The 25578-nt window shown below is 41.2% G+C and overlaps 1 protein-coding gene across 5 annotated transcripts in view; it reads right to left on the bottom strand.

The window, feature by feature from the left end:
- ZNF827 (zinc finger protein 827) overlaps positions 1-25578 on the bottom strand; it is a 173354-nt gene that overhangs the window by 125889 nt on the left and 21887 nt on the right. For all 5 annotated transcript variants that reach the window (XR_015553812.1, XM_014780184.2, XM_014780186.2 and 2 more), the window contains exons 2-3: positions 14544-15596; positions 4269-4441 (exon numbers count right to left, since the gene is read on the bottom strand). Coding sequence is in view for 4 of the 5 variants with exons in the window: in XM_014780184.2 (XP_014635670.1) it covers positions 4269-4441; positions 14544-15596 (1226 nt within the window). In the remaining variant the exon portion in view is untranslated. The remainder of the gene's footprint in view (positions 1-4268; positions 4442-14543; positions 15597-25578) is intronic.

Below are 25578 nucleotides of genomic sequence, written 5' to 3'. Positions count from 1 at the left end.
CCCCCAAAGCCTGACTTTCCCAACAGAAATAACCAGATAAACTTAAATTCAGATGCAGCAAAGACTTGCTCATTAGAAGGCTTGCCCTCTGCCAGATCAGGAGGGGCGGGTGGGGGGTGGGGACGCACACCGTTTGTCACTGGCTGTTAACACTATCCCTCTCTGTTCTTTCACAACAAAGGGATTTCGCTCTGGAGCTGATCCTGTTCATTTGCTTTCTCACAGACTTGTGAAGATTCCCCACCACCTCCTATACCCAATTCAGGCACCTTGCGGGCCTCAGGTCACAGCCCCAAGGGACCCTGACAGGTGTTGCCAAAAGCAGGCCCCGGAACCAGGTGGTAACGGTCACAAGGCAGAGAGCTTCTGTCGTCCCTGGGAGCAGTGCGGTGGGGCAGATTCCATTTCAGAGGTGTCCTTACGTCTATTGACCCAGGAGAGGAGAGGAGCTAATCCAAGAACAGAAGCTCCGGAAGCAGCTTCTGGAAGAAGGAAAAGGACAGAGACCGAGCCCAAATTCTAAAATCAAAAGGGAGCCCTGGATTAAAAAGAGGCAGTGAGCAAGTATGTTACGTGGATTCTTTTCCACCAGATCCTGGCCTTGCTATATTCAGCTGTGGGAAAATTAGTGACCATTTAAAGGAAAAACAGTGGATGTGGTGCTGACTTGCGCACTTATAATTTTTTCTGAGCTACACCTTCCCGGAGGGGCTGCATAGCACACTTGGCCTGTGAGAGAAGTATTAGCTGTGTCTTCCGGTTGTATTCCCCCTCCTTCTCTCCTGACAAAAAACACTTTCTGTTACAGTTTTTATTCTCTTTAACCTAATATTGGATTTAAAATCCCTCTCAGTCTGCTCATGTGAAGAAATGCTTGTCTAAGGCATGTCATTCTTTCCGGGTCAGGTAGAAACAGACTTACTGATCGGTCCTTTTGCACCAACAGCACACCACCCACCCTAAGGGGTGGGAAGTAGAAGGCGCTGTTACCTCATTAGGTCCGTCTCCAGGTAGCAGGAGGATGAACACAAGGAAACTTTGGGAAACATCAACTCCATCCCCCATTAGCGGACTGGGCCAGGCAGGAAAGGGGCTTACTCCTTAGACGGCAGGCCTGAGACTAGCAGAAGTGACCACCCTGACACTTGTCCAGTTTCTTGCCATTACTTCACCAATGTTCTTCATCTCAGCAATCCTCCTTGTCTTTTCTGTTCAATTTTAGCTTATGAATTTCCCATTTAATTCCTGTATACTCACTCATCCAGGAAAGTTGTAAAAGACTTAATGGAAATCTAAGACAACCCTGAGGAAGCTGGAGTCATTTACAAGCTCCTTCCGCAACTGGCCATAAAAACATTTGCACGATACATTAAGGAGGAAAGGCAGGCTTAAAAAAATGCACAGTGCCTAGCACCCAGTAGGAACACAGTAAATACTGTTCTTGTTGAACAAATAAAGTAGAATCCCATTTTTTTCCTTAAATAAATCTATACAATCAATATAGAAGGATATACATTAGAATGATAATAATGGTTGTTCTGTGTGATCGGACTGAGGGTCAATTTCATATTCTTTTTGTTTATCAGTTTTTCTAAATTCTCGACGTTAAAGGTATATCACAAAAAGCGAAAAGCAACAAAATTTGGAGTAATCTTTTTATACCATGTTATTAATTTATTTCTAAATGTAAACATTAATATATATTCAGATGGCTTTTGGATAATAATTACTATATTAGCTACATTTACTGAGTGTTTCTCCATGCTGGGGACTGTATTAAGTGCTTCATGTCCACTATCTCATTTAACTCTTACAACAACTCCATGAGCTAGATTGGATGATTATTATCTCCATGAGTGGAAACCGAGGCTTAGAGAGGTTAAATGATTTGCTCGACATCTCACAACTACCAAAAGTCGTGGAACTGAGATTCTAACTAAGGTTTTTCTGACCATGCAGTTTGAGATCTCAAACTACAGGCTGTACTGCCCCCACTTCTTAGGCAGAATTCGTTTTAGAAAATCTGTCCATATCTGTAGTCTCTGGTGAATGCAGCAGAGGGTATCTATTCACAAGACCACAGCCATTATATGTCTATGTAGACTATATTTGCAAAATTTAGCAAAATTGAAGTATGTCTAATCAAAATAAAACCATGAATTTTTTAATTAAAGAAAAAAAAGGTGCCTATGTGAGGTGGAGAGCAGAGAACAGAAAGAGTACACCATTTGATAAAATTAAACTTGCATGAGCCCTTCTCACACTTCCCTTATCAAAAACTGGAGTGGAAGCTCAACAGGTTAGGACACCATGAGTTTGAATAAAGTAGTAATTTCACACAACTGCTTTATTGTACTGGTTATTGATTTGTTCTGAAAGCATTCTGAGACCCCGCGACCCACAAAGCCCTCGTAGCTCTCATCTGTAACACTGTCATGGCTGACCGTCTGTATCATCAAGGCACCCAACTCATCTCCCTGTAGTTTCAGGGTCAGTAGTTCCCGCTATTGAAAACCCAGCTTTTTTTCCACGGGTTTATAAATAGGTTGTTTTAAGTGACCCCGAGCTGAAACCAAGCTTACAAGGTGTCAGGCTAGATGCGAGTTTTCTGCTCACTGAAGCTTTAAATTGGCCAGACCTGATTTCTAAACACAGCGAAAGACACGGTAACAAAAACAAATTTTAGTTTTAAAGGCATTTCTTTTGAAGTCTTATCCTGCTAATGAAATCCACTTTGCAGGTGTAAAATATGAGATTTTATTTTGGGAAGAGGTGAGAGAGGACGAGGAGGGTTAAAGTAAAAACTAAGGAGGCTTAGTAAAATTCAACCAACCAGAACCCCTGGTTAAATGGATTCGGAAGAAGAAGGGCATGCTACTCCCAGGAGAAAAGGCAAATGATAGAAAACAAATTACATCATGGATTTAATTTTTTTTTAATCTTATAAGCAATTTCCTAAAGTCAGTAGAGGGTCTGTCTGATGACACTTTTTTAGAGCTACAATTCTAAACAGTGATTACTGATCTATTCAAAAGGATTAGACTACAAGACTTTGAAAAGAGCAAATATCTTATGTACATACACTATATTTCTTATAGCAAGAAAGTAAAAACTTTATAAACAATGTCAAAAGCCAAATTATCGACAATATCAATGAAAATGATTGTTGCCATTATTAAGGTTTTCCATGATAGTTATTGAAATCAAATAACTACCATTGAACATTTCTGTGTCAGATACTTTGCTAATATAATCTCCTTAAATACTAATGATAACTCTTCTAGACAAACATTATCATTTCCATTTAACAGATGAGAAAATTGAGAGTCTAAATGTTCATTTGCTCAAGGTCACTTAGCTAGTAAGTTGCACAGTAAGATTTAAATGCAGGTCTATCCAATTCAAAAGTCATGCTCTTTTGATGTCATGAGTTTTCTCGTTGAATTTCAGAGAAAACCCTTAGTACTAATGGGGTCTGCTAAAATGATTTCTAGATGTCTAAGTTTTCCCCCATCTCACATAAGAGTGACACACAGAGTCTAGTCAATTCTCTATATGCTTATTACAGGCACAAGCCCCCCAACTGTTCTTAATAGGACATTGAAAACAATGTCCTTAGCTGTTTGCTAAGTGTGATCCTGGAAATTATGACAGCTCAAAAGCTGACAGCCTCAGGAGGACTCAAGTCTGGTCAGGAACGGCCCCCAAGCCTCCCACAGGGTGCAAGTTAAAGCCCGGGTGTCTTTCTTCTATTGACACACTTCTATCAGGTGTCTCTGGGTGTTCCTCTGGGTTTGTAAGCTGGAGAGCAAAGCAGCGGCAGAAGGAAACATCCCTCAGGAGACATCTCCCTTCCTGTACTTGTCTTTCCCTGCTTCTTGCTCTTCCCCAACTCTTCCTCCGAGTGCCCCAGAAATGCACCGCCATGCAAAGCCAGGTTAGGCTGCTACACCCCAATGGGAAAGGATGGCTCTACACTACAGGTCTCCAAAAGGAAAGAATGGCTCTATGATACATATGTTATATGGATATTGAAGCTTCTCTCTGCCTTTAAGTTTTTGGTTGTAAAATGAGTGTGACGACTTTTACAAGGAGACCCGCTTTAACGGGCTTCGTTTGCGTTGTGTTCTGCCTTGTGACAATGAGCACTGTCATCCGTAAGCTCCACCAGTGGCCCCTCTCCTGCCCAGAAGGCTCCTGCACTGGACCATGTGCAAGAGCCCTGGCTGGGCCTGCCTCTCCGTGAGGCCTGTCCGCAGCTGGCTTACCTTCATGTGGGATTTGAGATTGTCCTTGCGAGCACACCGGAATGGACAGAGCGGACACTGATGACTTTTTAAACCTGTGTGTATCACCATGTGCCGCTTCCAGTAACTCTTCCTTTTTATAACCAAACCACATATTGGACACTGGAAAGGCTTTCCGCTTTCCTCTTCTGAGGCTTGGAAGAAGGAGAAAGACAGGAAAATTAAGGAAAACAAAAAGGTACATTGCATCCAGCACTAACTCACATGCATTGCTATATAAAGAACACTAAAAATGAATTGGTTTTCTTCCTTGGCAATTCCAAGACTTTATCCACGAGGCAGTTTTATTGCTGCTTTTCTTCTCGTTGAGCTCATTACTTCCAACTGGGTTCCATTTTTCAAAAAATCTGACCATCCTGCCTTGTGAAAGCCTTACTTCCAAAGGCCATCCCACACTTAGGAGTGCATCTGCAAAGGGATTTCGTTAGCCTGTCCTAGCTGAGCCCAGAGAAGCCTGACTTCAGGGGCTTTGTTTCTTGAAGGAAACTACCAGACTCGAGTTCATATCTGAATTCCTGAACTTGAAAAACAGCGAGAAATAAAGACAAATCAAGTGGGACAGAGAATAATGCACTGCTCCACACTGAAAATCAAACAGCCATCATAAACCTCACAACCCATGAGACAAATTTTAGGATCCTACTGTTGACTTGTTTAGTTATGGTCTGAGCAGATGCTGCTGCCAATTGGGCCATCAGGGGGTCTTAAGGTCAGGGTTGTTCACCCTCTTATTTCTGTCCCTCTGGTTGTCACTAACAAGACGCACTGCCTTCCTCTGCACTGCGACTGGGCCCCACTGCCCACTTTGGTTAGAGCCACAACCAGGCAGCCACAAACGCTTCAATTTTTCAGGAAAGCAAACAAACCAGCTACTTCCTCCAAGGAAAGCTAAGATTACTCTCCCTCCGCCATTCCCACAGGAAAGGGTCTCTGTCGTGACATTGCGTTGCTACACTTCTGGTCTATCAATTTATATGGCTCAGTGCCACACTAGCTTCTGCAACTTGGGGAGATAGGAAATCAAAACAAGTAGAGTTGAGGACTCACACTCAATTAGGAGGGATCAGAAATTTTTCATATGGGTTAAATAAGTTGTAATACACTCATAAAATAAAATATATGAAGCCATTTTTTTAAATGTTTGCTGTTGCTTTTTTTTTTTTTTTTTTTTTTTGCTGGGAAAGATTCACCCTGAGCTAACATCTGTTGCCAATCTTCCTCTCTTCTTTTTCTTCCTCCCAAAGCCCCAGTACACAGTTGTATATTCTAGCTGTAGGTCTTTCTAGTTCTTCTATGTGAGCTGCTGTCACGGCATGGTTACTAACAGACGAGAGGCGTGGTTCTGCACCTGGGAACTGAACCCTGGGCCGCAGAAGCAGAACGTGCTGAACTTTAACCACCAGGCCATCAGGGCTGGCTCTGAAGCCATTTTTTAACATGAGCTAGATCTACAGATGCTGATATAGAAACACGTCCAAGATATTAGAGTTAGTAGATAAAGCAAGACATGAAACTGTATGTCTAGGGTGATTCTATTTTCTAAAAAATGGGAATCAATTGCTGCTAACACCATTAGGTGAAATGTTGATAAGGAACTTTATAAAGGATGGATCAAGCTGACAACACCTAAAACCACTGCTCAATCTTAACATCACTAAAAATGGGACAGACATTGTGTGTCTTCTGATAAGCCACCTATGAAATATTCTTACAAAAAATTTAATCAAGCCTCTATATAACTAGCAGTTTACTGGAAATATAGATGATTAAAAAAAATGTAAACACACCAAGAGGATAGAATCAGCCAAATTCAGAATGTGGGAAGTTCTACAGGACAAATGACCCAGTTTCTTCAACAAGTAAATGGTATTTTAAAAAGGGAAGGGGTATGGATGAAAAGACACTTAAAAGACATGTAAAACAAGTGCAAAGTGTGAGGCTTATTTTGCTCCTGATTTGAACAAAGCAATTATGAAACGACACTTTCGAGAAAATTCAGGAAATAATGATTATAGCCCGGGCGTTCCATAACATCACATAACCATTGTTGATCCTGCTAGATGTGATAATATTTATTGTGGCTATTTTTTTTAAAGTCCTTATCTGTTGGAAATATATATATGGAAATATTTACAAGCAAATGAATATGAGGTCTTGGATTTGCTTTTAAATACTTGAATGAAAAAAGAAGGAAGTAGGAAGAATGGGAAGAATAAATGACTCAAAAAAATGATATCCTTTTATTTGTATGAAAATTGTCTGGAAGCACACCTGAGATACCATTAAGCAGTTAACTTTAAAGGACTGTGGATTAAAAGGAAGGGGTCAGGAAGGGAAACTTTTATTTTTATTTTATAGTCTTCTGTACTATTTGAATTTTTTAATGCACACATTACTTATAATTTTAAAAGGAAATATTCCCAAGTGTAAACTTTAAAACAATCTTATTATTTATTCATTGAGTCAACTGAGCCTCCACGTGCAATGAACCACTTAAAATGGAGAGAACCAGAAGCGTTCTGGAATAAAGTCAGGGCATTCCAAAAATGCTGTTTTACTAATATAGGTATAAGCAATATTGGTTAGCTTAACCAAGCAACTTGAAAAGAATCCTCTATCTAAAAATATTCCGTTCAAGTCTGGAAATGCTACTTGTGATATGTTCCATCACAAGCATTTCCTTTTCCGATTAGGGGATGGGGTGGGGATTGAAGGTTTCTTTTCACTCTAGAAAAAGCACACTTTGTAGAGGCTTCTAAACAAGCTCCTTTATTAACCCATCTATAGCTTTCCTGCTGTCTGTTTGTGCTGATTGCCTCTGCTGACCTGAAGCCCTATCCCTAATCTGGCCTCTCATTTCCTATCCTTCAGTGTCATTTCCTCCACTCTGACATCTTGATCACAAAGACTACATGTTGAACAACAGATTTGAGAGAAAGGACTGAATCAGGCCTCTAGGTGAGATTATTGTCATAAACCAGAGGGGAAAGAAATGATAATGATATCTATTTTGGGTTGTAAGAACATCAAAGTAGTAAGAAAGGCTGCCACTAATCCTCATCTTCAAGAAGTATTTCCAACTATCTGAACCCTAAACTGCCTAATTTTACAGAATTGTCTGGGAGACAAGAGAAAAACTGAGGTGTCCTCTGCTGACCTGAGATTTCACGGTACATCATAGGAATGCAATAAAAAGGCATTAGCTGACAAAAAGAACATTGCTGGCTTCCTCCAGACACTTTGCTTTGCAGAATGTGACCAATATGCTCTGTTTTTTCTGACACCCTCCTAGCCCCCACCCTAATCGCCTATTTTACATTGCAAATGTTTTACAGTCTACACTACATTAAACACTGCACATTACTATTTCATATTAATCTATTTTATTTTGGAGCTATGCTTCCTTAGTTTTTATTAACATCAAAATACACATGAATTGTGTACAAATTAGGGTGTCCTTGGATTGACAGGGGAAAAAAATCAGAGTACTCACAATGAAGAGAAACTAACTACAAGGTATGTGGTCCAACAGCTACGTACTCTAGCTATTTGACATTTTTAACTGATCACGGCAGGAAAAGAAGACGACAGAAGTCAAATGATAAAAGTAAGCAGAATACAATGACTGATTTTCAAAGTTAGCCATTAATCTCCCCTGGTAACATCTGCACTTTTATTTATTCAAAAAAATTTTTCATATTTTAGGGGCCGGCCCGGCAGCATAGTGGTTAAGTTCGCACGCTCTGCTTCGGCGGCCTGGGGTTCACGGGTTCAGATCCTGGGCATGGACCTACACCACTCATCAAGCCATGCTGTGGTGGCGACCCACATACAAAATATTTTGAGTAAGACTCACACTCGTGTTAGCTCAGGGACAATCTTCCTCACCAAAAAAAAAAAAGAAAAAATTTTCATATTTTAGTAGGATGCCCTTCCATGGGTCCATGATATTGTTAGCTACTTTAGAGAATGGAGGAAGTAAGAATGTATTTTTGTTTTGTATGCCAAACTATTTTCAAGGAACTGACAGCTGTAAATTTCACTCAAATTTAGAGCCTAAGGAAATATGACCACTTCTTCAGAATGAACCACAGGTTCTTGAGGCAACAGGATTGAAATGTTCATAATTTTACCTAGTTTACGACTGTCTGATTAACAACTTCCCCCAAATATATCACTAGCTAGTTAGCATCACCACAAACAAAACTGAATCCCGCCCAACGCTAAGAGACCCAGTGGGATGGACAGCTGCTAACTGGCTACTTTAGAGAAAACATGTTCTCTTTATAGGCAATATTATCATTGGAATAAAAGAGATGATAAATGTGTGTGAAATGCCTGTCATGTAGTAAATGGAAGCTATTGGTAGTAGCTGTTGTAGGAATAGTAGTGAAAATAAACTCTAGTCATAACCTCCAAAGCAGAAAACTCACCTTCAGAGCAGATGTAAATTTAAACAGCTGACATCACATAATAAATTCACAGCTCAGGGCCTGGCCCAACATGGAACCTTGTTACTGGAGCCAAGAGAAAATAAAGGACCAGGAGTCCACTGTATTGCACAGGTAGGGTCCGGCTCAGCCTACACAGAAGTCTGGTGGCCAAATTCAGCTCAACAGAGAAAAGAGAAAGATGGAAAAGAAAGAAGGGGAGAAGAAGAAGAAGAGGGTTGGGGGTGGAACTGGCTGGGGCAGGGCTGGAAGTCCTTACCTTTGTGTCTCCAGCACCCAAAACAGTGCCAGGTACAATGAGCAATTCAACAACTGTGTGTTGGACTGTAATGAGATTAAGTGGAAAGGGCTGGGTCAAGAGATTATTTAAAAAAATGAAACAAGTGCTGGAAATGCAAGAAAAAGGTACAGGAAGCTGCCAGTAAGTCCCAGTGGAAGTAGTGTTAAGCCAAGAGTGCATGCCTTTCACATAGCATGCCAATAAACATCTTGAACAAATGTGTGTGTAAACAGAGATGTTCACCACTTCTACCTCACCTATTAGCAAAATGAATTTTCGAACAGATTATATTAAAAATGCATACAGTGTGACCACCTCATTAATAAAGTACAATAATAGACGTTAAGCTATTTACAATGGACAACATCTGCGCAAGGCAGAGACAATTCTGTAGGAGGTTTGACAGGGAATTTGAAGAAGCAACATATTTAATTCAAAAATAGAAAAAGAAACGTTTGCTTTGAGTTGATAGACAAATAGTTAAAGAAAGAAAAAGCAAGGAATTTTAAAGCAGGGAGGAATCTTGGAGATAATTCCCAACCAGCTCAGTTTACAGTTGAGAAACCTGAACGGAGGTGGATGCTTCAAATCCCTCTGCTAGTTAGTGGGGGACTGGAGCCAATCTCTTTACTTCCGGTTTAGTGCTCAACCCTATTGTCTATACATAAATCCACAAAGCAACAACAAAACTTCATTGGGCTAAAAATAATAATAATAATAATAATCATGGAGCGTTTTATTAACTTAACTGTTTTAACTCAAAGTAGATATTTTTTAGACAAATGTAATTGTTTCGTAGGCTTTGAAATCAAACTTTGTCCTTTTATGTAGCAATGTCTTCTATGTGGCAATTTGCAGAAAATCAAGATAATTTGCAAGTGGGTAGTTTCTGCATACAGATCTTACCATACACATCAAAGGAGTCCAAGATGCCAGGTGACCCTAGGTGTGCATAATCTGTGCATCATCACCATCTCTAGGCCTACTAACCTACTGGTGCATATCTGCATAGGATGATCCATCCTCCTCCCTAACAATATACATGGATTTAATATCTTTTAATGGAATTTCTTGGGTGTGTCTCTCAAATGTTATTTCAGGGAAACAAAAAGCTATGTTAGCAATGGATATCACTAGACTTATCTGTTGTTATTGACATTGATATTATCAATGCATATTTTAACACCTGGTAAATAGTCAATAAAACTGAGAGAGAAGTCTGATATCTCGAGGTGGTCTAAGTTTAAATCACTGGAGGGGCTCGCTTGGTAGCACAGCGGTTAAGTTCATGCATTCTGCTTCAGCCACCCGGGGTTTGCCGGTTCAGATCCTGGGTGAGGACCTACTCACCACTCATCAAGCCATGCTGAGGTGGCGTCCCACATAGAAGCACTACAACTCTACAACCGTGATACACAACTATGTACTGGGACTTTGGGGAGAAAAAACAAAAAGAGGAAGATTGGCAACAGATGTTAGCGCAGGGCCAATCTTCCTTAAAAATAATAATAATAATAATAAGTCACTGGAAATATAATTGAGACCAGCGACAGATAGTTCTGAATCTGGATTAAAAAGTGAATTTTCTAAGCAAGTTCCTGCATGTGATCATTCCCAGATTACGGCAATAATAATCATGGATCTAATGGGAGTATCTGAGAGGTTCCCTCACTTGCTGGATTTTCTATGCTTTTGCAATAGTGTTAATAACATCACATTAAAAAAAAAACAGCAGCTGGAAAACCCTATCTATTCACCCAGGAAATATTCTTGGCTGTCAGCTGTATGAGACCAACTTGCTTCTAAGCATATTAAATTTTATTCAGGAAAATAAGATGTTTTAGAGACCCTCTCTCTGAAATTCTCCTTGTTATTTCTTTTAACTAGGAGCCTGGCATCCTGGGACTCTTGTTGGCCTTCTACAAGAAACTTTGTCTTTAAAATAAAAACCATTTATTTTATGCTGAGCTGCAACAGAACAGTAGCTTCAAAGAGAATTGAGTCAATGTGTGACATTTATCTTTATAGCAAACGCACATAATCTTCTCTCTATCGTGTCCCCTTTCAGAGGAGCAGTGTAGCATGTGCTGGGGCACGCGGTCACATGAAAGAAACCTCCTCCTCAAGTGTCGCGTCTCTCTTGCAGGGGGAAAGGCTCTCGAGTGCTGGACGCTTTAAGGAATTAAATACACCACGACCTGGCTACAACCGGATGCTGTTCAAAAAAGAGGAATAAGGCCAGATCTAAAAGATATTTTCTTTTTTTTTCATAGTTTGGACTTCCCTTGACCTAAAGAAGGTCAAAGAAATGCTGGTGTCTAAATTACTCAATACAGGATTGGCTTTTCTAGCATATATCTCTTTGTAACTCTAGAATCAACTTTATATGCCCTTTGTGCAACATTTTGAGAAATAGCTTTAAAATGTAAGCCCTGCTTGAAATCAGGATGGTGTGTAGTTTATTTCTGTGGAATTTTTTTTGGTTATTATTTGTCTATTTAAGTCATTAGGCAACAGAAACCCTTTCCCTGCTGCGAGAGGCCAGTCCACCTACCTAATTTGAATTAAACTAAGATTTCTTTCCAAGGGAAGGGAAAAAAAATAATAGTGAGAAATGTTTAGAAACGTGGGTGAGGCTCTCACCACATTCCCATAACGCTTTTTAGGTAAAGCCAAATTACATCCGAATCCAGCCTCCAGGTTGTCCTGCAACCAACAGCACAGTGTGTACAAGGGTGAGGGGAGAAGGAGGAAATAGGGAGGGGAGGGGCAGACAGAGAAGACCCACCTCCCTTTCCATTCAGATTCAAAAATCAGGGATCCAAGTAACACCAACCAAATCATCTCTCCATGATACAAAGATAAATAACAAAATTAGATATTCTATCAACTCCTTCTTAACCCATAATCTAGTTAAGATGCTGGGAAGTGATGACATTCGCTTTAACTGAAAAGTGCACAGAGGCACCTCTCTTCTATTTCCAATCCATGCAGTAAGAAACAGAACCTGAATTTAGGATGCGTCCACATGGAGACACGGAGCATTTTTTGAGTGGCCGTTGCAAGAGCCCTCGGTTTTTCTTTGCAGCGATCTTTCCTCTGGCGTGAGTTTTACAAAACGAATGATTTTTTAATACAATTACTCGGTCAATGGAGCAGCTTCACCAAGTCTTGGATTGTGAACAGAGGCACGTGGGAAACAGGGGGCCCAGGTACCAGTCAATCAGCAGGGGGCTGCAGAGCCCAAATCTGACAAGTTCCTTTCTCTCCTCTTGCAGTTTGAACATTTTCATTGATTCAAATATGAAGCATTTCAGCAAAAGAATAAATTAAGTAAAGAGAAAAGAAAAAAACGATTTTTTTTTTTTGTGAGGAAGATTGGCCCTGAGCTAACATTTGCCAATCCTTCTCTTTTTGCTGACAAAGACTGGCCCTGGGCTAACATCCATGCCCATCTTCCTCCACTTTATATGGGACACCACCACAGCATGGCCTGACAAGGGGTGTGGTCAGTGCGTGCCGGGATCCGAACCCAGGATCCCAACCGGCGAACCCCGGCCTGCCGCAGCGGAGCGCGCGCACTTAACCGCTTGCGCCACCGGGCCAGCCCCAAAATGATTTCTTATAGATCTCCATAACAAATTCTGTTGAGAAGCCTGTTGAGATGTTGGTGTGGATTAAGGGCATTTAAACCAAAAAGGGAGCGCATCTTTTCCCTCGGGTGTATATCCTACAACAAAATAGGCAGAAAGTCCACCTTACACAGGAAGTCCATTCATGACCTCTTTCTCAGCTTCACATGCATCTAGTCACCGAGTGAAAAAATTATACTTCACAACTATTGCTGGTTATACCCAAGGCACTTAAAATGACAGCTGCTAGAGTTTGTCTTCAGGAGGCACAGTTTATCAGTTACTTCTTTCCAAGTCTTCAGTAAACTAAAGTTTATCATTAATTTTGCATAAGCTTTTCCAAATAACTAATGTCCAGGTGAATTTACAGTGTAAACACCATTAATACATTTATTCAATAACCAGATAGAGAATATTTATAAAATTACATTTTACATATGGCCATACCTCTCTTTCTGCTGTACCCCTAAGGGATCTTTCTATAAATCAGGAGTGATTTATTCCATTGCAAAATTACCCGGCTCCCTCTGCTCTTCTCCTTGTTCCCTAATTTTAGCCAGTTCTTTCTTTATGTCACCAGATGGCAGGTGAGAAGTGAGGAGAAATGAAACTCAGAATTGATAAACATTTCAGGATTTTACTGACACTTCAGAAACTCTGGAGCAAATGATTTGGATCACTTCGAGTCATAACAGTTCCAGATATCCATTTTCCTAGTTCTATTCTACTGTTTACACAAGTTTTAAAGTCATTATAATTAGTGCATATAGCTAACTCAGCAATTTAAATGGAAATCTGTCATAAATGCATCAAACTGATGTTAGCTGTGATCCTTCAGTCAATTATTTGCCATTTTAAGCACTCTTCATCAATACGGCTGCAAATAATCAAAAGTTGGCTAGACACACACAATGGCCGTGTTTATACTGATGAGGACACACAGCCTACTTCCTGTTCCAGTTTGGCAGGATATCCTTGTGAGACATCTGAAACTCCATACATCCATCCCCAGGACCATGTATTTATCATGTGCACAATTTAAAAACAAACCGGTACAAGAAATGATGTTTCCACTGTAAGAACTCAAGTGACTAAATTTCTCCCTCTGATGAATAACTGTGAATGTTAAGGCTCTATCAGACAGCGACTTCTCCTGTGGAAAGACTGTCCCCACAAGAAAAACTTATGATTCAAATTTTCCACATGCACATTCCTTCAGAATCTGATTGGATTTGAATACAATAAAGCATTTGCAGGAAATGCTTTGATTATGTCTGAATGACAATATTCTTTAGAGTTCTATGACAAGAAATTATAGAAGAATAGGATAAGCAAAAAAGGTTTAAATTCCACAAAAAAGTAATAAAAATGCTAACATAAAAGTACCGAGTGTGATAAATTAGGGCAGAGTAGTTACTGATTATACAAAAGTCCATTTGTGACGGAGCCAGCAGGAGAGTGGGCTCTCCCTGGTCCACTGTTTCAAAAGCAGTGGGTTTTTTTTCTCCCCTATGTTCAATGATGCCACATACTCCATGACAAAGATGCTTTGATCTTCCCCCATTAAATATATCTCGTATGGACCTAGCCCGAACTCGGTAAGAAAAAAAAATCATTTATATGAAAGGGAGGAGTACAGTATGTCTCTAAGATTATTCATTACCTTTCAAAAGTAAGGCTATTTGTGAAGTCTTTGTGTAATACATACATGAAAGACCACCACGCTGCTTACTTAAAGTATTTTGTTGTGTTCCTGCTTTTTTATTCCTGCCTCAGATCAGATGGGGAACCCAACCGAATAAGGCAATGAATAAGACATCGCAATTTACAGTAAAAAAGACTTACACGATGATTGAAATAAAATATTCCATACCTGAATTGGAGGGTTTAGAAACTCTTCCCTTAGGAACTGGGAGTAACAATAATTCCAAGGATTGTGGCGGTGGTGGCGGAGGTGGTGGAGGTGGTGGCGGAGGTGGTGGGGTTACTTTTTCTTGCTTCTTCTCTGAAGGCGGTGGCGGTAGAGAGTCCTCAGGCACCAGTGATGATTTCTCAGCCAGAAGACTCCCAGCAGCCCTTGCTGCAACTTCTTTCAGAAGGGCCGCCGAGGAGGTCATGGAAGCCAGGGAAAGGAAAGAGCTGGCCGGAGGCGGGTGCTCCTGACCAGGAGTCAAGCTTCTCTCACTGACTTTCTTGGATAAAGCTGCCAAGGTGGAACTGGCAGACTGGGAGCTAAAAGGGGAGGAAAAGGACTCAAATCGCATGGTCTCCTCAGTCCTGGTGAGAGATTTGTCCTGCAGAACAGCATTGGCTGCAGCTTTTAGTTTTAGGATGGCTGAATCCGGGGACAAGCCGCAGGTGGTGGTTGAGTTTGGCAACCACTTACCTTGATTCCATATAAAACGGTTACTTGGAGTGTATTGGTCATTCTGTTCTTGCTTCTCAGCCAACTTCCTGGCGAGAACACTGAGCTGTTGGGCATGGTGGGATGGTGGGGAAAAGGAGAGATTCGAGCCAACGTTTACTGGGGACTCCACCCTGCCATTGGCTGTAGCTGTGGCATCAAGTTTGAGGGACCCGGCCTCCAGCAGCCGCCTCAAGTTGCTGCTCAAAGGCTTAGTAGAGCCTGGGGAGTCATCTTCACACAAAGAAGACACGCCAGGGGAGAGGTGATCTTGACACTGCAGTGAGTCTCGCAGGACCTCACCGTCAAGTGCCACCAGCTCCAATGTGTGACTGCTGGGCGTGGCACTTCCCAAGGAGGTGTCCGGGGAAGTGGATTGCTCCTGGATCCGGTCCTCCAGAGACAACTTATAGTTCTCCTGGACTTCTCCATAGGATGCTTCTGATGGAGTCTCTGAAGAGTTTCCATACCAGTGCTCGCCTTCACTGAGTTCTGCCTCCGCCTCTTCCTGCCTACTAACATCTGGGGGAATTAAGAAGATCAGGTTTACTCCCAAAGTGAGCAAGAAGCAAGTGTGAAGACATTCAAATGGAGTTGTTGACATGCTTTCTCTTCCCTTCCACCCAAGAACCACATGAAAGACAGCAACAAGCTTACTAGAATGTCAGGTGCTGAGTCAGACAGTCTTGGCATAAGCCTGAAAGAAGGCAAAATGCTAAACAGGCAAAAGTAAAAACACATCCACTGACGACATACATTAATCTTTCTAATAATTATTCCAGATAAGTTTAAATGGAAAAGGGAGAAAGAGAAAAATGGATGTGGTAAAGAAGTAACTGGATGAAGAGACTGCTATTTTCAGTGACTGGGAGAAATGGAAAGAGGTTTGTACTCTTGTAAAAGATCAGCAAGAGGGGCCGGCCAGGTGACATAGTGGTTAAGTTCCTGAGCTCCGCTTCGACGGCGCAGGGATCACAGGTTTGGATCCCAGGCGCGGACCTACGCACTGCTTATCAAGCCATGCTGTGGCAGCATCCCACATATAAAGTAGAGGAAGATGGGCACAGATGTTAGCCCAGGGCCAATCTTCCTCAGCAAAAAGAGGAGGATTGGCAACAGACGTTAGCTCAGGGCTAACCCTCCTCACCACAAAAAAAAACCCAGCTAGATATCTTGAGTATCGAGTCAGAATTAGAGAGACAGTCTGGCAGAGTGGGAAAACATGGCTATGAGATCCAAGACAGTGGGAAGCTGCTTCCCCACTTTCAAACTCCATGGCCTCAGGCAAGTCACTTAGCTGGTTTGATATAAGATGCAATCAAATTTTTTAAAAAGTTTATCACATTGTAAATAAGACCTGCCTATTATATACTATATTCCAACAATTTCACCCTGTTATGAAGCTTAAATCATAATAAGCATGTGACCACGTTTTGAAAAGTCAAGTACTATATAAAAAGGAGATCTCATTAAGAAACACTATTCACATTACTGATTTCTTAAAGTGAGACCGTCTCCCATGTTATGCATGCTACTTGTTTGAGAGTCCTCGATTCCAATCACCAACATGCCTGCCATCTTATACAGGCAGTGATTAGTAATTTGTCCCTTCACTCTACTAAGAGTGTCCTTTAATTATTTGTTGTCCATTAATTTATCCATCCACCACTACCACTCTCACTGCCTCCCAAGCCCCAGTGAGTTAGAACTCCTTGCCACTCCAGGAGCACTCATGAGCTCTACCACTTTATACCTTTGTTTAAGATATTCCTTCCATCTGGAAGGTCTTTCCCTAGAAAACCTGTCCAATTCTGCTCATCCTTCAACACCCAACTCAAAGGTTTCTTCCTCATGACTCTCCCTAAAACTCTCAGTCAGAATTAATATCTCCTTCTCATTCATTCATTCACTTATTCAACAAATAATTATGGAGCACCTGCTGCATGCAAGGCATTGTTCTAGATTGTACGACATTGAACAAAACAAAGATCTTGCCTTCTTGGAGCTTACATTCCAACTGAGGAAGATAGATGTTGAACAAAATTATAAATCATATAGTTAAGTCGGAGGATGATAACTGCTATGGAAAAAGATATAGAGCAGGACGAGGATTGGGAGTAATGGGTGGGGGGTGAGTTGCAATTTTAAATAGGGTGGTTAGGGTGAGGCTTCACTGACTGCGATGGTGACATTTGAGCAAAGACTTGAAAGTCAAATGAGGAGTTGTTCATGCAGCTGTCTTTAGGGGAGTGTTCCTGGCAGAGGGAGTCACTGTGAAGGCCCTAAGGTGGAAACATGCCTGGCATGTCCATGGAACAGCAAGGAAACCAGTGTGAGTAGAGTGGAGTGAGTGAAGGTCAGAGCAGCAGGAGAGGAAGTCAGAGAAATAACACGAGAGAGAGAATGTGTGTATTGTGCAGGACACTGTAAACTTCTGAAAGGTCTTTTGCATCTGGTGAAACTGGGAACCACTGGAGGAGTTTGATATAATGTGACCCACAATTTCAAAGGACTGTTCTGGCTGCTGTGTGGAAAAGAGACTACAGGTACAAGGGTGGGAGTAGTGAGACCAGCTACAAGGCTGGAACTCAGGTGAGCGATGATGGTGGCTCAGCTCAAGGTAGTTGCAGGTGATGAGAAGCAGCCAGATGCTGTGCATACTTTGAATGGAGAGCCAACATTCCTATGTTTTGTTTATGTTGATTTCATATCACTCTAAATTATCTGTCTACTATCAGCTTATCTTCTAAAAGGTAAGTGTTACTTGGTGTTCCTTGAAGGCAGGAATTGTGTTTTATCATCTGCATATCCCACGCTGTGCCTAGCACAATGCCTGGTCCCTAGCAGAGTTCAATGTTTAGGGATTGAACCAAAATTCCCCATTGTGCCAAGTTTTGCTATATAACATGTTGTTTCTTTTCTGAATAGAAATAGCTAGAGCCAGTAATGCATGAACTATAAACTAATACATTGATCTTCCTATGCTATTTAGAGAAGAAATGTCACAAATGACAAATTCTCTTTCACTAAGCTAAAGTTCGGCAACTCCTTCCTGAGATTCTTTATTAAGTTATCAAGAAAATGTAAAATATCAAGTGGAATTTGCTGGAAAAAAGCAGATAAAATTGAATTTTCTCTTTTAAAAACAGTCTGGTTCCCTGTGATTTGCCACATTTCCTTCTTCCCACTTGATTTCAACATTTTTCATCTTTCCTGAAATCGGCCGGACCCTGAACTACTCATCTCCCCAATGGCTTCTCATAGCGAGGCTTTTTACCAAACACCAAGCAGTCAACATCAATTTCAAAAATTGGGCTAATTTTATGTTCCTTTGGCAAACCACCTTTCTTGATTTCAGATTAAATATCTCATCCTTCAGAAAAATCACATCGGAACTATCCCATATATAGTAAGAGAGTAAAAGATTTAAAAATCACTACAGTAAGAATAGTTGAACATCTCCTCGAAGAAGCTCTTCTTTCATCTTTATGGACACTCACTATACGAACTAACATAGGAAAATATATGATTCAAAAGTAAAAACTTTTATATTATATTTTTGTCATATCAGAGTAGCGGTAGATAGTCAAGATTGTTCTAGAACCAAATGATAAGGGTCAACTAACAAGCTACATAAAACAGGGGTTTTGAGAACCACAAAAAATTACAACCACATGTCCAGGCTTGTCATTTTACGGAGACTATTAAATACTCTAAAGGCTACCTGGCTGGATCAAAGACACACAGCAACCTACTGCTAATGCCAGAACCAAGGACCTAAATCTCTCAACACCTGGCCCAGGGCTGCTCTGCAAAGCCCCACTGCCCAGTCTGCCAGATGCCCTCTCAATGGCAACTTCTAGTGAGCTCTGAGCAGCTGCCCTCCCACCCCCAGTATCTATCTTTCCACCCTCTAGAAAGAGAAATCAGCAAGAGAATTCCCATAGATAAGGACAGTATTCACTCTCTATCTTGAAATAAACTATTAAGAGGTAAGTACCCATTATACTCTGATCTGATTCAAATGCCTAAAGAATTCAGCACATCTACTGGCAAAGCCCCAAAGACAAGCTTAATGTCCTACCCACTCCACACTCTCAGTAAGCAAGACTACTTCCCCCTCCAAACATGCTGAAGCAGGTAAGAGTGTCAAAACTAAGGAAGTTGTCAATTCAGGCTCTAATCCTATCAAGCAGTGATAAGGAGATCCGAACATACTCGAATGATACAAACAGCTGATAGCCACATTTAAAGCAACTTTTCCAACCTTGCCAAAAGAAGCAACAAAGCATTTCTTAAACAGACTGGTTTATGTCCTCTAAAATACCTGGATATTTCTCAACCATCCATTCCTCCGTTCTCAGCAGACACAGTCACCGAGATACACTCTCTTCTGGACTGGAAGAAAACTCGGATCCATAAAGAATATTTTTAAAACTCATAATCGCTTTTCCGAAGATGCTGCTACTGAAATGGAGGTTATTCAAGTAATAACCCACCAAATAATTTTAACGCATGACTTAGAAAGAGCCAGACCAGAAACCTGAGGAGAAACATATCTGAAATTATTCTGGCATCACCTGAGGTCAAGCAAGAGGTGGGGGAAGCTTTCAGAGAAATGAATGAAAAAAAATTGGGGAGGTGCAAAGAAAAATCATGAGGCTCAAATAAATATGCTTTCTGTTCACAAAACAGCAGCAAGAAGGATTTTCTCCCACAAATATTAATTTTTTTCCCTTTGCTGGGCGGCTCACTATTTTCACGTTCAATGTCATCCAGAAGGTGTTCTTGAAGGCTGCATTGGTCCAGGTATGGGGAACTCCCCTGCAGTGGGGTCTGCACCCTCCCAGCACCTTCCACACCATGTTATGAGAAAAGGTTCTCTCATCTGGAAGCTCAAAACAAACCACTCCTGCAACCTAGAGGATTAATATGTTGGACACCACAAACTTGAGAACAAGCAAGGCTTGCCTTTGACTCTCTTTCACAAGCTGAAAAGCCCTGGGGCAGCGAGACAGCTCCATTTTCCTGTCTGTCACCAACACGAACCATGGCCCGTAATCACAGAGCCCCGCACATGCCGCATCCCGGAAACGCTTCCTGTGCATCCACCATGGATTTCACAGCTTTCCTAACTAAGGCTCCCGGGGAAGCCTCTGAACAGCCGATGTAAATAACTTCCTTGTAAATACATTATTTTTAACCTCCAGAACAGGAAGCTATTTCCACTGCTAATTTACAACAACCTATGTCTCTGACAGCCAGGTTCACACTCATTCCTGTCAATTTTCCACAACAGTCTGTTTTTGTTGTTTTTCACTTTAAATCAGAAACTCAAAGAATTAAGAATAGAAACGGTGCAATTACAGAATGAAAGTATGCTGAATAAGTTTTGTTTCCATGTGGTGAATATTTCTCCTTTGGGGAAAACAAAACAAAATTCCACTACCTAACACATTTATTTATAATTCAGTTCTCAAGCAGAAACTCAGTAACTCGAGATCCACAACTCTGGCTGCATTTTTTCCAACTCACTTCCTTTTCGGTTTGACAGTTTTAATCAGATGCGTTTAATTGGATCAATATTCAACTCAGAGGATCCTCCTTCAGAAAGATGGGGAGCAGAGAGAGAAAAAAATATAGGAGATAGCTATTAATTTTCATGCCTTTCGGCTGAGGTTAAAGCAAGTGGAGATAAAAGCCCCATTTCTAAATCTACCCACAAACCATTCCCACCAGTTGGTCCCCATGAATCTCACCAGCAGGTTTTGAAGAGAACAAGGCTCAAATTCTCAGGACTCGCCTGGATGGCACTGACTCATGGTTAGCTCTCTGGCAGTCAACACTCCCTTCTTGTGACTGCAGGTGTGTTCACGTGGTACCTACCAACTAACCTTCCAGTTCATTTTCATCTTAAAATCTTCCAAGTTTTCTCTTTCCCCGTGATACACATTTCTAGCTAAATATCCATACCTATCTTTTAAGGCTACACATCACTATCAGTATTATCAGTTACATCTGTAATACCTACCTCAAATCATACAACCAACTTTTCCACGCAATTTTATACAAAAGTGGTTGTCATTGACTTAATTCAACAAACGTTTACTGAGTAGTTACTATGTTCAAGGGACTGTTCTCTGAATGATTAATTGTTTGGGAATTAAATTCAGAAATTAGATGTTCAAGAACGATTCATTCCAGGGTGCAGGTGGCTCTGGAAATAGACCTCGAAGGCTGAAGAAGATTTTAACAGATGATGTTGGAAATTCATTTATAAGCGGGCTTCCTCCTCTGCCAACTATCAAACCGGAAATAGCCCAGTCACAGAGAAAGCTAATATTCAGGTGATATATGTTGGATAAATTAACCTAATAGAAAACTTTTTATATTCTTAAGTCTTCACATTTTAAAAAGACGCCATCTATTGATTTATTAAGGGTAGATTTTATCAATCATTTTACCATACTCACTAGTTTTGAAATCAAATCATTAGATTATGAATACCTGAGGCGGGACTATGAGTTAGTCAGTTTTGCATTCCTGCTCAATGCCCTGGCCATAGCAGAGCCATTAGGGCTCCTGTGGTTGTACATGACAAGCAGGATTACATGAAACCATAGGTTATGTTCTCAGTCCTGTACCAAACACTGAAAGGGGACAGCATCAGAGATATAGCAAAGTAGCACCAGGGCTCTCTCTCATTTGCCTCTAGTCTCTTCTCTCAGAGGTTAGCCTCATCCTCTCAGGCCACCTTTCCCAGGAGGCTGAAAACCTAGCTGCACAGGTTCTGGGTTTTCCGTCTCAATGACTTACCACTGGAGAAAAGTCTTTCCCCCTCTGATTGGCCTATTGGGAGGTCATGTTCCCCTCCCCGGACCTACCACTGAAGCCAGGGGCGGGCTCTACAATTGGTTCAATGTGGGTCACAGAAGAAAGGAGAGGGAAGAGGCACCAGGAAGACAAAAGCAGTGACCTCTATAATGTTTAATAAAGGTTTAGTATGCTGCACCTCAGGCCGTTCTGAACCAATTTTATGATTTTAAGCATAAAACATATCCTCATGCAGGCCGGTTTTACCTGCCAAGTTTTAAATTGTTCCTCTGTAGCCTGAAAGCCTTAGCACATCCCCCACACCAGTTCTGCCTGAAACTAAGACCTCTCCAGGGTTCAGGGCTCCAAGTCCACAGTCTGAGTTAAACGCACAGGCCCTCAATCAGCTCTGTGGGACAAAGCCTCAGAGATCACAGTTATCGAAACATCGACGCCTAGAGCACCCAACCGCAGTCAGCGTGGCCAGGAAGAAAATTTAAGAACTGCTAGTTATTTAAAACTGCCAGGGTGGAGAAGACAACCAGATTCCTGTCACCAGTCCAGCTGGGGAAAAGGTGCCATGAGGGCATGGGGAAATGAGAGGCTCAAGTCTGGGGAGGATAAGAATCCGCAGACTGAGATAGAGGGAGCGCTGCTGGGTCAAGATGGGCATTTTGCACACAGCAGTATTTTCAAATTATTGTTGTGCATGTCCATGAATAAAAGAAAGGTTACACAAATGAACACATCACTCCTTATCTTCAAACTGAGTTCCAAATAGTATCTGAGCCAGTTTCAGTATTCTCATACAAAGTTGCCAGATCTTCCAGTGACCAAGGAACTACCCATGTTCCTCCATCCAACTGCCCGTCTCAACATAAATGGCGATTCCTCCATCCCTACAATTGCTCAGACCAAAACCCGAAGCCAGCCATGACTCTTCTCTTTCTTTCGTACCTCTCATCTAATTCATTTGCAGGTTCTGTATACTTTAATGTACATCCTAAATTTTGCTGCTTTTCACCATTTCTACCACTACCACCCTCGTATACAGCAAGCACTGCCATCCCTAGCCTGGACTACGGCAGTTGACTTCCAACTGGTCTCCTGACTTTTGATTCTTGCCCCGCTATTCTCAGCCAGCAGCCAGAGTAAGAGTCTGACTCTTACTCTGACTCTCAGGGTAATATTTTTAAAATATTATGGCAGATTCCACTACTCCCATCCCTAAAACATCCATGATGGCTTCTCATGTTCCTCAGAATAAAATCCACAACCTTTACCTTGACCTCAAGGCCCTCCATAAGCTGTATCCCTCTGACCTCATTTCCTACTGCTCTGCCTTTCTAAAAAGTAGGCTCTTGCCTCAGGGCCTTTGCACTTGCCTGAAATCTGTTTTCCCCCAAAATAGCCACATGGCTGATTCCCTTACTTCCTCAGGTCTCTCCTTGAACATCACTGTTTAAAAAGAAAGAATAAACAAATGGGACTACATCAAACTAAAAAGCTTCTGCACAGCACAGGAAACCATTAATGAAATGAAAAGACAACCTACCGACTGGGAGAAGACATTTGCAAATCATATATTCGATAAGGGGTTAATATCCAAATATATAAAGAACTCATACAACTCAACAACCAAAAAAACAAACAAAAACGTATGAATGAGAAAGAAGAATGGGCTTAAACCATCAGAAATGTAGCACTTGTCTGTACTGGAAATGAGAACTCTTTTCAAAATTACAAATGATAATTCTATTTTTCTCATGTGAGTCAAACCCAGAATAGGAAGAAGAGCCTGCTGTGTAAACTTTTCCACCAAAGTCTGCCTAGTAGCCAAGAAAAGAAAACAGTACGCCAGGGCACTTGGGGCTGAAGCTGAGGGCCCCTTCAGGAAGCCTCAAATTTCTCTGAGTTTCAGCTGAACATTTCTAGTGAATTCTGCACTCTATTCTACAGCTGTGCTTCTCCTTTACTTAATAATACGGAGTGCTTCTCACAAAGCATTCAGGAAAATTTATTCTTCAGGTGGGTGCACCATATTTCTCTGGATACCCATCTGCTTTGGAGAAACATGTACCCTATTTGGAAAAGCAAGAACACATGAAAAGTCCTGAGCACAGTGTCAAGCGCTCAGTAAGGGGTGCCTATTGTTGTTACTATTAATACTATCAGAAAACAGACAGTACTAGTCCTATCACCCCCACTTCAGGGAGAAACGCTAGAGCACCGAGGGTCACTTTCCAGGATTGTACATGGGTTTGTAGGATATCAAGAACTCTACTGATTGAATTTGAATTTTGTTATATGAATAATTTTAGAGATGGAAAAGCCTTGGAGATCTAGTCCACATGGCTAGCCTCTAGGCAGAGGTCTAGTGAAGGCCAGGATGTGCCCAAGGTTGATTCACAAACACAGACAGGACTTGAGCTCAGATGTCCCAGTCCGAAGGCCACTGCTTCTACTACTAAATCTTGGTGTAACCATGAACTCTAGGACAAAGCCTGGAACACACCAGGCTCCCAATAAACATCTGCCGAATGAAGGAACAATCATGCATAAAGCCCTGAAAATATACCTGGTACTATATTAGATGTTTTAATATTCATCAGCAAATTTGATCCTCACAATAATTTTATGTGGTAGACTGTACTCTCTTCATTTTACAGATCAGGAAACCCAGGTTCCAAAAGGTTAGTGGCTTACCCAGTATACACACTTGGTGAGTGACAAAGCAAAGTTCAAACCCAAATCTTCAGGACAGCTGACAGAACATGAGTAGCTTGACAAAAAAGTAATTTTTCAGATAACCAAAAAGTACCAAAGTACCTTCAAGTGGTCAACATCTTTAAACTTTATTTTGATGGGATTTAAAAATGTATACATACTCAAATATGATATGTTAAACATGATTATTATGTTTGTAATATATAATGTGTCTCAGAAGCTACTAAGACTTTTCGGGAGCTTGCTCATCCCCAAGCATATGTGTATTTTAAGTTACTATTCCTACCTTAATAGTTCTTTTGAATTCTTTTTTTCTCTATTATGCCCTAAGCAGAGCCTCTTCCTTCTAAATTTGTGGCCTTTGTCTGCCATAGCTGAGATAACAATGACCAGGCTTATTAAAACTGGGTGCAAACTAAGGATGAAAACCTAGTGTCATGGGTTGAATTGTGTCCCTCCAAAAGATGGTGATGTCCAACTCTCAGTACCTGTGAATCTGACCTTATTTGGAAATAGGGTCTTTGCAGATGATCAAGTTAAGATGAGGTCATTAGAGTGGACCCTAATCTAGTATGACTGATGTCCTTATAAAAAGGGGAACTTTGGATACAGAGACAGATGCACACAGGGACACCACCATATGAAGACTGGAGTCATTCTGCCACAGGCCAAGGAACCACCAGAAGTAGGTTGGTGGTTCCAACCAAGAGATCCTTCCCTAAGGTCTTCAGAGGGAGCATGGCCCTGCCCACACCGTGATCTTGGACTTCTGGCCTCCAGAACAGTGAGACAATAAATTTCTATTGTTTAAACCATCCAGTTCATGGTACTTTGTTACAGCAGCTCCAGAACACTAATACACTAAAGTTTGAATGACGTCCTGACATTTTTTTCTGCATTGTTCACCTCAGGATTCTAAACCGTAGCCTCAGTTAGTATGTAGTTTTTGTACAAGCTGGGTATT

This window comes from Ceratotherium simum, chromosome 12 (assembly GCF_057802395.1).
Source record: "Ceratotherium simum simum isolate JZ-2026a chromosome 12, ASM5780239v1, whole genome shotgun sequence".
NCBI classification, from domain to species: Eukaryota; Metazoa; Chordata; class Mammalia; order Perissodactyla; family Rhinocerotidae; genus Ceratotherium; species Ceratotherium simum.
This window is presented reverse-complemented; position numbering and strand designations above follow the sequence as displayed.